This window comes from Ptychodera flava, chromosome 14 (assembly GCF_041260155.1).
Source record: "Ptychodera flava strain L36383 chromosome 14, AS_Pfla_20210202, whole genome shotgun sequence".
Classification (NCBI taxonomy): Eukaryota; Metazoa; Hemichordata; class Enteropneusta; family Ptychoderidae; genus Ptychodera; species Ptychodera flava.
The window spans coordinates 20,098,018-20,113,417 of record NC_091941.1 but is presented as its reverse complement, the minus strand read 5'-3'; the positions used below and the strand labels follow the sequence as shown (position 1 = coordinate 20,113,417).

The window sequence follows — 15,400 nt, the reverse complement described above, 5'->3', positions numbered from 1 at the left end:
TATCTATAATTTACTGTTCGTAGGCTTTGGATTAACATTTCCGTGTTCAGTTGTTCGAAACATGATTATGATATTTTCGTCTATTCATGCATGCCGAAATTTGAGGAATTGGAAGAGCGCTGCAAATGCAGTATCAATAAAACAGAATTATATTATAGCTTTGTCAATACCTGTGAATTTTGTGACGTCATGGCCTCAGATTATTACTGATAATGTATCCGATTATCGAGCATTGTGGCCCAAGGTGTTTTCTACATCTACAAATTCACTGGCATCGCCAAAACTATAAAATAGTCATATACTGTCAAAGACAAAAGAGAAACTACAGTCTGTGATGTACTTTTTGAGGTCAGTGACGACATTTTCACCGAAGTGATGATATTATCAATATATTTTTATCGAAAGACGACTGACGGTTGGTCGTACTATTAAAATACTCGATACTCTTCCAGCTTGTGGTGGTAATGTGACGCTGACGGCAGGCGAGTCGTACGACGTCAATCACCCGAACTATCCCAACAACTACGACGGGGACCAATACTGCGCTTGGTACATCACGACTGCCTCCAAGTACTACCTGGCCATCCTCTTCGCTAACGTCGATATCGACAGCGGCGACGCCCTCTCCTTCGGGGAAGAGACGAATCCGTTCGATACGACGACGGTGTTCTTGGACGTGTCGGGCTCCTCGCTGCCGGATAATCAAACGACAGGCATGCAGGGAATGTGGATACAGTGGAACAGCGCGCGCCTGACAGGTGGCGGCAAATGGCATGTCGTGATCGAAGGTAAAGATGTGCTAGTTATCTATTTTACGACTTTCACGAACGAGTGAGTTCTGCTGTGAGCTGAGTTTCAGATTACCTTTGTTACTGTAATATCGACCCAGAACTCCCAAGTTCGTTGAAAAAGCACGTGAGAAACTTTGGAATTGTGAGAAAGATTAAACTCCCTAAAAAGAGCAGGGTGGGGAATACACACATTTGAACACAATTTATGATTCATAGAATATCCGACACTGAAACTTCAGCCGTGTATGAACACTCCGCCACCTCCACCGAGTCTCTTGCTAAATTTTTCAGTCGAAGAATAACCGTGAAATGCAATTCGTTGCGCAAAATTCAGTGATTCGAGCCGGGATGGGAGTGGGGACGCTGCCAAAGGAAGGCCACACACATTATGTACCTTGGTTTTAACCCCCTTTCGCCTCATGTAGACTTTTGACCAAGAAAATAGTGATAAAAAGTAGATTTTTGACTTAAGGTTATGCTTCAAGCTCGATTTTGACCACCGTATTGTAGAAAATGTAGAGTTTTGAGGCCATTATTTTTACCAATGTGTAGACTTTTAACCTCTATGTAACGAAAATTGTATTTTGTATATAACTCTGTCATTCAAGCTCACCAGGGTACACTTGTACCCAATTCGAGGTGAGCCCACCCCCTCACCTTCACGTTCTCAAAATAGTCGTTCAATACTCTAAATCTATCCCAAAAGCATCAAAATCTCACCATTCCGTGATTCCATTTCTTGTCCAGCATTGGAGTGCGGAGGCTACTACGTTGTCGACTCGGGAACCCTGCGAACGTTTTCGTCTCCCGACCTCAAGGGCAAGGACAACGCTGACTGCGAGTGGCACATAACGGCAGCGACAGCGAACAAGCTACTGGTGGTACAGTTTCAGAACTTCAGTTCATGGGATGAGGATCAGGACATTATCTACGTCGGAGAGGGCCTCTACTACGACACGTCGCAGATAGCATTCAACCATTCCAGCAACGACACCCTGCCGTACGACTGGACGGCGACGGGTCACGAGATCTGGGTCAGGTGGATCACGGCGTCGCTGTCAGATCTTACCACGGGGTGGATGTTCACCGTTGAAAGTATGTGTCCTGAAGCACACTTTTGTTTGTGCGCGTATCTTTAAATTGTTTGTGCGCGTATCTTTACAGTATTTCATTCTTTTATGATTGGCTATACCTCAGTTTGAACAGAAATACTAACATTTCAAAGGAAACTTGTCAGACTAGCTCGAGAAAGCTCCATAAAGCGCTGTTATTGTTCACTTTGAATTCTAGTCCGGACCAGAATTCACTTGTCGACAAATTTTGCGGTCAACACATGTACAAAAATTGACTATAGCTGAATACAGTTTGTCTTAACACGCTTCGGTGAGTTGAAAGAGAAACTTGCTTGATATCAAAAACAAAAGTAGTGGAAAAAAAATACAGTTACAGCTACTGGTCCTTTACAAAATGACAACGATGCATCATTGTTGTAGTTCTTGTCTTCAGGAGATGCTCAGAATCGTATTTCATCTTCTTTTCTCCCCCCCCCCTCCCCATACTATTTGACAAAAATATTGATAGTAAGTAACATAAGACGTCTTTTTGACATCGTAGGTGTAACATGTGGCGGTCGGTACTTTGTCGACCCGAACAAGGAGACGAGGGACTTTATAAGCCCTAACTATCCGTCAAATTACGGCACTAACTTGGAATGTGTGTGGTACATCTTCACCACCGCCGGGGATAAACTCGCGACCCACTTCTCCGACTTCGAAACCGAGGCGAACGTCGACACCGTCACCGTCGGCTACGGGGGAGACGCGACGAACCAGAGCACCGAAGTGATGTCGGGTTCCGGTCTGAAGGCGCCGCCAGATTGGCTGGCCCCGTCGAGCAAAATATGGGTCAAGTTTGTGAGCGACGACAGAACCGTTTTCGGGGGGTTCGCTCTGACCGTCCAGTGGGTAACGGGCCTTATTGTCACTACGCCAGAGCCGCCGCCAACCGACTACGAACTGTCAATCAGGTAAGCTGCGCTGATGTACAATCACGACAGTAACTTTTGGCGGTTCCTGCTTTTCGTGACTAGTTACTTGCCTGAGCGTGTGCATTTTATACCAGCTTGTTCGCCTTTCCCAGTATAAGTTCTTGGATTTAAGTCAAGTTCTTTATTATATAGTTCTACGGTTAAGCCTGACCCAAAATGGATTATGTATTGGCCTATGATTGATTATGTATATCAGATCTATGAATGTGAGATTTTTGAAGTACCCTAAGATGAATGAAACAGGCCGAGAAACGCAAATAATCATACCACTGGTGGTTGGAGTGCGCTATTTTGAAGCTACGTGTGTGAAGACCTCAAAGGTGTCCCTGGCTCCAAAGGTGTCCCCATGGCGTGGCATTCTTGCCAGTATAGTCACAGTCGCTCGAGAGTTATTCAGCTCGGGGACTATTCGCCCCATAGACGAGTATACAGAAGCGAGAAATACCCCAAGTCTGGAAACAGAATGGCTATAAAAACCACGCCATGTCACATTCCGTGTCCGATTTCACTGTGAAAATTAGCAAGTTCATCTATCATGCAACCGTTGATCGTTCCCTATCATTCTAAAGGTTCATACCTTATACTTTATCTGATTAAAAAACGCTTGTTTCGTGTGATTTTCAGCCGAATTCAACGGACACCTCGCCAAAACCTGGGGGTGAGCAACATTCCGGTCACCTCTTGGGTACGCCGCCTCCACTTTACTGACGTTGGCGCCGCCTACCCATGGGGATGACTGGAATGTTGCTCACGCTTATGTTTTGGCCAGGTGTCTCTCGAACTCGGCCGAAAATCACAGGAAATGAGCATTTTGTAAGCAGATGAAGTATCAGGTATGAATTTTCGTGTGATTTTCGGCCGAGTTCAGAAGACACGTCGCCAAAACATAAGGCATGAACAACCTTCCAGTCACCCCTCATGGGTACGCGGCGCTAATGTCAGTAAAGTGGAGGTGCCCAACGTCCACTGTAAGGTGACCGGAATGTTGCTCACCCTTATGTTTTAGCGACGTGTCCGTCGAATTCGGCCCAAATCACACGAAACGAGCGTTTGTGAAGCAAATCAAGTACCAGGTATGAATTTTGAGAATAATAGGGAACGGTCGACGGTTACATGATAGATGAACTTGCTACTTTTCACGGTAAAATCGAACGTCGAAGATGACATGGGGCACAATCCCTATACGAAATAGCCATTTCATTTCCTGACTTGGGATATTTCTCGCTTCTGTATAGTCGTCTATGGGGCGAATAGTCCCAGCGCTGAATAGCTCTCCAAACGACTGTGGTATAGTGTAGATCAGTTGCGACCATGCAACTGAATGTAGTGGGAAACGTTTGTCTACATACCTTCAACGACATCTGTTCGTTCATACTGAAAGCATACAGTTTTATTTTTGTTTTGTATTTTCTGACAACGAATATATTCATCGACACAGTCCCTCCAAAAACTGAATTTCTCCTATTGTCACGCTATCGTCGGTTTCTCCCTTCTTTCAGTTCTTTCCATTTACTTCAGTACAACTCCACCTTAGCGGAGGTGAAAATTCTGAGGACACACACACCAAGATTTGCAAAATTGTGTACAAAATAATGATTTGGATTGTGCTGTGTATTGTTATCAACACGTGTTCCCTTGTGTCTGTACATAACATACATCCATCCGTCCGTCTGCCCGTCCGTCCATCCATCAATCCACCCACCCATCAACCAACCCATGCATGCATACATACATACATACATACATACATACATACATACATACATACATACATACATACACACACACACACACACACACACACACCCATACTTAAAGATATACGTATAGATATAAGCTCACAAATTATCATCACTCGTTGATTTATCTTTTTTTATGAATTTCATGTTTTATCAGATGTATGGCAAATTGCGACGAGGTTATCAGTCCAGACGAAGCGTTGTCTGCGGAGGCAGCGTGCGCAAATTGCGAACCCGGAGAAGAATTCACATACAAGTGGACTCTGTATTACACCGCATCTACGCTTGGAATTGGAGACTTCTCATCTGTGTCGATGGGTGAAGACTTCACCAGTACAGGTAAGCTGGCTTCTCATGATCATTTCTTGCATATCGTTCTGATATGATGACAAATGCCGTGGACCTAACCCACTCTATACTGTTCCAGTCGTTTTGCTCCCAATGTTTAACCCAGGTTTGTGTTAATTCTCCCCAAACATCGTTTGCTGTCAGCAACAATGAAGGGTTTATAGAAGCGCATCAATAATTTACCTCAACAAACTACACAATTGGTTCCAGGCTCCATCGGCGGAATCGATTTCCTACTGTGTCACGTGACCGCGCCAGCTAACGTGCCAAATTAGCTCGGACACATGTTTGTGAATCTTTATTTTTTAACAAACACAGGAACTACGAAGGCTTTTATTTACATCAACGCGGGACAGTTGGAACCCGGCCGTTTCTACAAACTCCGAGCAAACATTAGTGATACAAATGGCGGGTATGGCAAAACCTCATGGGGCTTCATCACGAATGCGCCCCCAGCCGGTGGAAACTGCAGCGTTTCTCCAACATCAGGTATTAACACATATTATTAAGGATTGCTTCATTGGTAATTCTCTTTCTCGTCATGAACTTTTGACCTTTACTTTTCGATGAAAAACTGAAATGGAATTCGAAAAGTTGAGAATATCCCAAAATTCCGTTGACCTGTATGACAATCCATAGAAGAATGTGAACTTTGTTTAGCGATAATCATTTCCCCCGCTTCAGCCTACGAAACTCGCACTGTCTGAGTTAGCGCAATTATTCTCCGATGTTTTTACGTTTGCTTTTTGTCCAAGAGACGAGTTGGGTCATAAATCTCTCGAGAAAAGTTTGCATTGTCGCAGATATGAGAGCTGCAGAATACGAAATTACAACGAAAAACGAGAGACGCATTGCTGAAAATGTACCAACGGTATAATACTACCAATAACTGATTAATGAGAACTGTTAAATTACACATGCAGGACAAACATTGTAACCTCTCATTATTATTGCCAATAAAACACCCTTTAATAAAAAAATAATATGAACATTTTGCAGGGTACGCTATCGACACTGATTTCAGTGTAGCCTGTGAAAACTGGGATGACATCCACACACCTCTGAGATTTGCCGTCTATTCCAAGCCGAAAGGTTCTTCGCTGACGTCACTGATCTACGCGAAGGCCGACACATCGACCACGTTCATGCTTCCTATGGGTAGTAAGAGCTTTGACTATGAAGTTGATATTACCGTAGAAGTTCAAGACGCGTTCGGTTCCAAAGCGTCGGAATCGCATACTGTTACGGTAAGGACAACGCGTTCAGGATGCCATTTTTTTCACATTTCGTAAATATCTTTGCCAGCGATAATCTTACTGGCATACAGGAATATTTTGACTCAATGACGTAACTGTACCGGCCGTCTTTTGTCTTTTTTCATGAAGGTGGAGCCTCCCTCTCTTACCGGTGACGACCTAACGAGCTCACTGCAGGATCTGACGAGCGGAGAAGACAGTATGCTAGGCAACCTCATGGCCGGAGGGAATAAGGACGCTGCCGTTTCTCTCGTGGTCACTGTCGCGTCAGTTTTGAATGTTGATACGTCGGAAGACAAGGTGAGTTGATAGAAAATGTTCAACAATTTGTGATATAAGTGCAATCGAAGAAATCTGCTTCAAATTTGATAAGAATTGGAACTATTTAGGGATAATTTCCTGACTTTGAAAGGGCAAAAAATACCATATTCCAATATTCCCTTTTGTTATATTAAGTCATCGCATTTCGAACAAAAATAGTGATTAAGGTAGTATTCGCCTCCTCAGTGAAAGACTTAAACTTTTGCTCAAACTTTCCTGAATGAAAGCTTTCGACCATTTTCTTACAAAATCAAAATGTAAATAAAATTAAGGGGTCACTGTGCAAAATTTGGTACTACAGATTCATTACCTGAGATTTCCCGATATTTGACTTTTAAATCGGCGCCATCCCTGTGTCATGTTTCTATAATTTGTACCGGTTACTGTAAATCTTCATTCTAGTAATTCGCCAAATTTCAACATTTCGCCACTTGGCTAAATTTCCACGATTTGCCGGGCTAAAATTTCCACGATTTGCCGGAGGTGAATTCTTCAAAATTGGCGGCAAATTTACATTTGCAAGTCTCTCCTGTGTTCAAATTCAATGGCAGCACCATTCCTGGCACCCTCATGTATCGTGAATTCCTATGATTATGCATGAAATGTCTCACGCAAGGTTGGACAATAGAAAGACATTGTAGACGAACTTTTATCAGAACTGTAGCTGTAAGTATCGCTTTTCATATTTTCACAGCTTGGATTTAAAACAATGATGTTGTGACATGTGTCATACATACTACGAATTAATCATTGTGAAACTAGCGTTGGCAAGTTTTCTTGTCGACAAAGTATTGTAACTTTGAGAGTCGGACTTTGGGAGCCTTGGAGTGAGCATATCCCCAGGCTCTCGGAGCTAAGAGTTGCCCCAGGCAGCCATCAGGCTGACCTGGGGAAATAAAGTTTCGAGCGCAACGTTATTCCTGTGTCGCCTGATCTATATATTTACTCCATCTACCGTACTGTGGTCTGAAGTTCCCCGTGATCCTGATTCGGAACTGCAAGAACACTCTTTTACTATTTGATACCTGTGTTAACTCTACGGGAAAAATAAAATTTTCAATTTTCGAAACACTGAGACGGTGAAAAGTTTTCTTACACCAAGAGCTTTGAAATGAACCCCCACAAGTGGTACGTCAGAAGAGAATGGGAAAAGTTTGAGAGTCTGAATATCTGTCTCCGAGGCACGTCCAACCTTAAAATGTCCAATTACGATTATGTGGTATACGTGGTTTAAAAGAACGAAAACAGTACCTTGCACTGTATGCAATCGTTATTCATTCTAAAAACAGTTCAAATCCTCACGTTGCCAGTGGCAGGTGTTACCAAAAATCAAATCCGGAAGATCTGCAAAGAGCATGAAAGCAAACATGCAAGTTACTAGTACAACTGGAGATATATGACGTAAAAAAACTGGACATTCTTCAAAGTTTCTACGAACGTTGTTCAAAATTGGCACTATCGATAATATCCCATCAATCGCATAAATAATTGCTTAAGTTGGAAATTCATATGATGGTTATCATTTCAGATGACCCCAATATCATGTACATAATATATATATTTTTATCGAATTTTTTTGTCAGACCGAAGAAGAAGCAGCAGCTGCATTGGACGCGCGAAAATCGGTGAGTAATATTTTTTACCATATTTTGATAGAATCCCAATCCCGCGCACGATAAAGGAAATCATGTTTGGAATTTACTCCAACAATAGGTCAGGTCCTGAGGGCGTTTTGCAATGTGAACTTCGTGTCATTTCGCCTCCGAAAACTTTACGCATTTTTTGCATCTTGAGAAGTCTTTTTGGTGCCAAACTGCTGCAGCACTTTGTTAAAGTGAAGTAGTAGCTGTGGAAAGGTGCTTTTGGAAATGGGAGTCTCTACTGAGGCATGGCGCGTAAGAATCGGTTTGTTTGACCAGCGTTCGTGCAGAGCAGGTGTCAGCCATTGTGACGTCCAAATCAATGGTAGCAGCATGTGCCTTGTTCTGCGCCTACTTGTTCTGAGCATGCTTCTTGTCGCTGGTGACGTTGAAAGCAATCCAGGACCAAATCCATCTGGCAAACAAAACACCGAAAGAAGACAAACTCGCCAAACTACGTTGACAGGTACGTTCGCTGGCGTTGAAAGTGAAAGTTTCGAGTTAGCTGACATTATGCGAGAATTACGTAATCTAAATTCTGATCTGTGCAGGAAGATGGACAAGATGGCCACTGATTTACATGCAAAGATTGACGACCTGACCAACGATATTCGAGATGTACAACAAGAACTCAAAGAAACAAGAGAGGAGACGGCCCGACTAGCTGATGAGAACAAACATATGGAAGAGGAGGTACGACAGCTTACCAGTGAACTAGATGGACTAAAAGGCCAGATGAAACGAGATAATTTAATTTTTAAAGGTATTGAACAAGAAGGAAATGAAACGTGGGAGCAGTCGGAAGCCAAGGTGAAAGAATTCATCACAGATAAGCTTGGTATCGAAGGGACACCATTGAATTTGACAGAGTCCATCGACTAACGAATGCTCGTTCTCGCCCACAACCCATTATTGCGAAATTTTCCAGGTACCAGCAACGAAAAGAAGTCTATGAGTCAGCAAAGCAGCTCAAGGGTACAGCATATCGAATATCCGAAGACTTTACATACAAAGTCAGAGAAACAAGAAGAAAACTCGGACGTCATCTCGAAGCCGCAAGAGCGCAAGGAAAGAGGGCATTTCTTTCATTTGACAAGCTGAAAATAGATGGTAATACGTTTGTCTATGACAGTACTCGCGATGACATTCGTTTGTTGGCAAGAACAGACTCCATTAACAGCTGAGAGGGAGGCCAAGGCCCTGACAATTACGGAAGACATGAGCAAGACATTTTTACACCGGAAAGTTTGAACTCTGACACTGATACACGCAGTTTGCCTGTTAAACTACGGTGCCTTTTTTGGAATATCCATGGTCTTTCTTCAAAACTCTGTGATCAAGATCTGATTTGTTATCTGTGTAATTTTGATATAATTTTCTTAACTGAGACCTGGATAAGAAAAGACTCAAGCCACTCTATTCATGGTTTTAAATCTTTCAAAACCAGGATTAAAACGTTCAAAATATGGAAGGCATCCTGGAGGAATAAATGTTTTCTATAGTGATTCATTACCATTACATGTTAAGCAAATTCCAAGTACTTCTTACAATATCATGTGGCTACATTTTTACAACCATTCAACTGATAACACCCCTGCCATTGTTTTTGCAGTTGTTTATAATCCACCAGACGATGTTGGAACAACTGATTCAGAGTGTACACTTGATATCCTTGAACAAGAGTATGCACAGTTTTGTAGTATCTTTCCAAATTCCCGTTTCTATATCTGTGGTGATTTTAATGCACGTACTGCAAATGAGATAGATTGCCCTGACGAAAGTGTTGCGAAATTTGTCTGCCAAGATGTTATTTTTTCAAATAGTGACCCGCCTATACCAAGTCGTATATCCAGTGATATGGTTCTCAATAATGCGGGCAGAAGTTTTCTTCAGTTTTGTAAAAATACAGAGCTCAGAATTGTTAACGGTAGGTTATTTAAAGATGCTGGTAGTGGAAATTTCACCTTTGTTAATAATTCTGGTTATAGTGTCGTTGACTATTTGCTGACAGAGTCGAGTAATTTCTCAACTTTTTGTAGTTTCTATATAGATAACAGGATTGAATCTGACCATCAACCGTTGTGTTTTGATATTCATGTGTACTCTCCAGTAAAAGAAATCACTGAGCTTGCTTCATCAGACTTAGGTATTGATGATCATGTTAACAACGTTGACTGTGGTATTGTTAAATATGCCTGGAATGTTAATAACAGATCAATGTTTATGGAGTATCGGGATTCTGTTCAAGCAAGACATCAAGAAGAAGAATTTAACTCGTTAATTAACCACACCAATATTGAACAAGCAGCAAATTGTTTGTTATCAATGATTAAATCTGCTGCTGATATTATGAAGGTTATGTATAGGTATGGTGGAAGACCACATGGGAAAACAGACTTGTCAACAAATTCATGGTATGACAGTGATTGTAAAAGGTTTAAACGTATTGTAAATTCAAAATTAAATCATTATAGGAACAACAGATCTGTTGACAATTTAAAAGAGTTGAAGAAATATAAGAATGACTACAGACAAATTGTCAGTCAAAAGAAGAAGAACACAACCAGAGTAATTTAGATAAATTACTGTCAGCTTCCATAGAAACAAATACAAAGCATTTCTGGTCGCTTGTAAAAGGTAAAGCACCTTCACCTTCTGCTAGTATTCACAAGGATGAGTGGTTCAATTACTTTTCCTCTCTCTTAAATACACCTGGTATGGTAAATGATAATTTTTCTCATTTTTATAATGAAGTTACAGATTTTGTTGATGTTTTGAACAGGTGTCCTAGACTTTAGTGTCGATACAGAAGGATTGGAAATCTTGAATGCACCAATTGCACTTGAAGAAGTAGAACAAGCAATTAAGAAGTTAAAGTGTGGCAAAGCACCAGGATTAGATGGTGTAACCGCAAGTATTTTTAAAGAATGTCCACTTTCTGTGAAAGAAATGATTTGTAAGCTTTTTAACGCCGTCTTGGAGACAGGCAATTTTCCAGCAGCATGGTAGAAGGGGTTATTACTCCGATATACAAGAAAGGTGATAGAAATTGTGCAAATAACTACAGGGGAATAACACTGTTGCCCATAATGGGTAAAATGTTTTGTGGTATTGTTGAAAATAGACTACAGAAGTGGTTAAAAGATAATTATCCAATTGTTGACGAGCAGGCGGGTTTCCGCAAATCATTCTCTACAGCTGATAACATTTTTATTTTACATACCATTGTATCCAACTATTTAGCTCACAGAAAAGGCCGACTTTATGTACATTTATCGATTTTGAAAAGGCGTTCGATCGCATTGACCATTATTGTATGTTTTACAAACTTTTAAAGTGTGGTATGAAATGTAAATTTATGATGTACTTGCTTCAATGTCTAAAGGGCTCAAATTATATGTTATGACTACAAAGGGTGTAACTGACATGTTTGGGTGTAGTTTTGGCGTCCAGCAAGGTTCTGTTCTCTCTCCTCTTTTGTTTTGTTTATTTTTATTAACATCTTGGTCTTACTGGTCTTACTCTTACAACAGTTCTCTGGGGTTGAAATTGGTATTCTAAAAATTATTTATTTGTTGTTCGCCGATGACTTAACTCTTGTCAGTTCATCAAGAATTGGATTACAGCGTCTTCTCAATCAGCTTCATGAATATTGTTGTAAGTGGAAGCTTTCCGTGAATATTGATAAAACTAAAATTATTGTCTTTAGAAGGGGAGGGTCTTTAAAAAACTATGAAAAATGGTTTTACAATGGGCACAGGATATCAGTTACTTCTTTTACAGTTATTTAGGTGTAGTTTTTTCGTGGACAGGTCTTTGGTTCCAAGCCCAAAAGGGCATAGTGAGCAAGCTAGTAGAGCGCTTTTTTGTTTATCAAGTTCTTTGTGTAAATTTGGTACTCTTCCAGTTAATATTGCTCTTAAGCTTTTTGATGCCAAAATACTTCCCATTTTACACTATTGTTCGGAAATCTGGGGTTTTCATCCAGCCCCAGATATTGAAAAAGTCCACAACAAGGTGATGCGTTCGGTTTTGAAATTATACAGTAATACATCAACAAGTGCAATGAAGGGTGAACTAGGTCGAGTTTCCATGTATGTATACAGGTATTGTAAAATCATCAAATATTGGCTGAGATTGTTAAGAATGGATAAAAATAGAATAGTTTTCAAATGTTATGAATTCCAAATTAGTAAAATAGATGTACAGTGTTATAACTTTTGGGCAAAAATGTCAAGTTACTACTACAAAGCTATGGCTTTGGAGAAGTATGGAAAACCAGGGTGTTCTCGATGAAGCAAGATTTTAAAATTATTTAAGCAACGATGTAAAGATATTGATATACAGCAATGGTCAGAGCATTTAAGAGATACCAGCAGATTGTATTTATACTCCACATTCAAGAAGGAACTTTGCCTAGAACCATACTTATTACACCTTGAAAAACCTGTGTTCAGATTAGCTCTCTGCAAATTCAGAACCTCAGCTCATTCCCTTAAAATAGAGACAGGACGATGGAACAAAACCCCGCGTTTAGATAGAACATGTGATTTGTGTTTCATGAACCAAGTGGAAGATGAATTCCATTTTTTACTTGTATGTCCCAGGTATCAAGATCTGAGGACAAAGTTTATATCACGCTATTATTACAACCCACCTGTTTTATATAAGTTTACATTGTTGATGTCAGCAGATAATTTAAAAACTCTAAGACAACTCAGTAGATATATATTTTTTGCAATGAAGCGTAGAGACGACTATATGAGTAATGTAAATTCTACTTAATCTTGTCGTCTGTTTTGTAATTAGTTTCCATGATCAGGTGTTACCGTACGTTACTTTTTCCCAGTGACCCATGTACTATATTACTTAAAGTTTTGTACATTTTGGCCGGTGGCCATAAGTACTGAAATAAACTTGACTTGACTTGACTTGACTTACTCCAACAATTATTGTAGTCTGAATTTGTTTCAAAGACTTTTTTTTCAAAATTCAACCTACCGTTGCTTCTTTTCGTGTTTATTACATAACTAAGTTAGGACACAAGTTGCTGTGCACAGTAACCATAACATCTTCCAAGAAACCAAAGTTCAAAATCATCTATCTTTGTAGTGAACACATTGTTGTACTTTCTACCCCATACCCATGCAGCTTCGAGAAAACATCATCAGTGGCATATCTTCAATGTCGGAAAGTGTTGAATCCGTCGACGAAGTCTCACAAATGGCCAGCGCTGTCGTAGCAATGACATCAGTGCCTACAGAACTGACCGAAAACAGCCAGGTAGGGCAGTTTTGTTCCGTGTTTGTCTCATCATACGAATCCTTATGCCAATTTCACATGTAAATTTTAAAGGAAGGTAATTTCAGTATACAATGTGTAATTTCTTCGTCTTTTACAGGTAAGCTCTGCGACGTCAATGGAAGCGTTGTCGGGATCTCTGTCTAACATGCAGAACAGTTCTGAAAGCAGCATACTGTCTTCTGCGAGTGGTAAGTCCTGCCATTTGTTGTCTGGCCGTGTTCATCTTCACTAAAACGAGTAATGTGGGTTGGAAAAAAAACGAGAAAATTGCGTCATGCAAATGATGTGAAATGTTGTAAAGACAAATCGGGTCTAAGTGGTCACCCCTGCAGAGCGGTCACCTCTTTATAATGGTCACTTTGTGACAGTCCCGCAATATTTTACATGTTAACAGGCATTTAGGGAAAAACCAACCCTCATATGTGGTCAGTGGCCACATGTGCAGCAACTGATACAAAACATGAGTACAACGGTCGCCATATCATACTCCGAATGACCTTTGCCAAAACTTACCTAGACTGAAAGCACGAGATAAGTATATTTTTGACTTATTTTATATCTCCATTACAATTCTTGGACAAAATATGCATTTATCATGATTTTTAAGAGATTCCTAATATTGAATGTCATTATTGCTGTCGTCTGTTCCTAAATTCACCACTCATCACACCACCTACGCTGGAAGTAATGCCACACTTAGTATACCCTCTACAGAAAGGCCACCACAATACAGTGGTCTTTGTTTCTTGGTAAATTGTACAACCACAATAAACAGGTGTGACTGTATCGTCATCCTTTCTGCAGCTCATGATCTTGTCAAGGGCCTTAAAGTTAAGGACCTTAATGATTTGTATTTGGCGTCAGACGGTCCCTTAACTATTCCGTTTGCACGGAGCTCGATTAATTTTCCTCCCGATGAGTTTAAAATATATTACAGACAATCTTTTTTAAATGCATTTTTACCGACTTTGTTCCATATATTCCGACTGTCCCTTCTTATAATGACTTATTTGTAGATGCCCCGTTTCGTCACTTGTTTAGTCCCCCCCCCCCCCCCCCCGGTGAAGACTTGATACAACATCTCATGAAACTGACAATTGTAAATACGTTGTACATTTCAGCCATATCGGAGGGTGTAGGTAATGTATTGTCGTCTGCGTTGGCATCGGGTACGAGTGGACAACAGTCAGAGGAAGCCGCAGCTGCAGTAAGTACATTGCTAAATGTTCGAAGAAACGCCGAGTCACCATTTTTTCTCACTTTCAGCCTACAATTTCGACAATTTTCCGGGTTTTTAAATCTTGTAAATTTCGAATGTTGTCTGTCGATGCAAAATTAGACTATCAGTTGCGACAGTAACCTCGTGACCTGGACGCACAACCTTTAAGGAGAATAGTATCAATGCGCACCATGGAAAACCCCTGCTTATAACCATCATTATTATACACCTACTGCCGTAACCTATGGGAGTTTGGCCGTCCAATAACTTTCCGTATTTGTATAGTACGTACGCGGAGTCCCGAATACGGGAGACGCGCGACGCGCCTGTTTGACCTTTGACGTAGCAATTTTATTTCAACAATCGCGCGCGTTCCACTCATATCGCGCGTGTCGCATCCCCAAAATTTACCATAGAATTAGTTTATACGGATGATAAAAGGGTTATACACAAATACGGCCCTGTATAGCTGTATGGACTCGGGCTCAGTGAGTGACGTATTGGACTCGCCTTCGGCTCGTCCAATACGTCACTCACTGAACCCTCGTACATACAGGGCCGTATTTTGTGAATAACCCTATAATATCCCCTAGAAACGAGGGAGAATACGACTGAAGTAATATGCGCCTCGAAAGTGAAAGACTTAAACTTTTGTTCAAACTTTCCTCAATGAATGTTTCTACCATATACTATTTCGAAATCAAGAATAAAAATTGGGTCGCCGTGTAAATGTTG

The 15,400-nt window shown here is 40.8% G+C and overlaps 1 protein-coding gene across 1 annotated transcript in view; it reads left to right on the top strand.

The window, feature by feature from the left end:
* Positions 1–15,400, top strand: part of LOC139149680 (polycystin-1-like protein 2) — a 38,764-nt gene that overhangs the window by 9,392 nt on the left and 13,972 nt on the right. Inside the window, exons 7-17 of the mRNA XM_070721545.1 lie at positions 453–788; positions 1,539–1,886; positions 2,406–2,817; positions 4,735–4,916; positions 5,244–5,414; positions 5,925–6,172; positions 6,311–6,481; positions 8,086–8,127; positions 13,294–13,425; positions 13,544–13,634; positions 14,568–14,653. Coding sequence (XP_070577646.1) covers positions 453–788; positions 1,539–1,886; positions 2,406–2,817; positions 4,735–4,916; positions 5,244–5,414; positions 5,925–6,172; positions 6,311–6,481; positions 8,086–8,127; positions 13,294–13,425; positions 13,544–13,634; positions 14,568–14,653 — 2,219 coding nt within the window. The remainder of the gene's footprint in view (positions 1–452; positions 789–1,538; positions 1,887–2,405; positions 2,818–4,734; positions 4,917–5,243; positions 5,415–5,924; positions 6,173–6,310; positions 6,482–8,085; positions 8,128–13,293; positions 13,426–13,543; positions 13,635–14,567; positions 14,654–15,400) is intronic.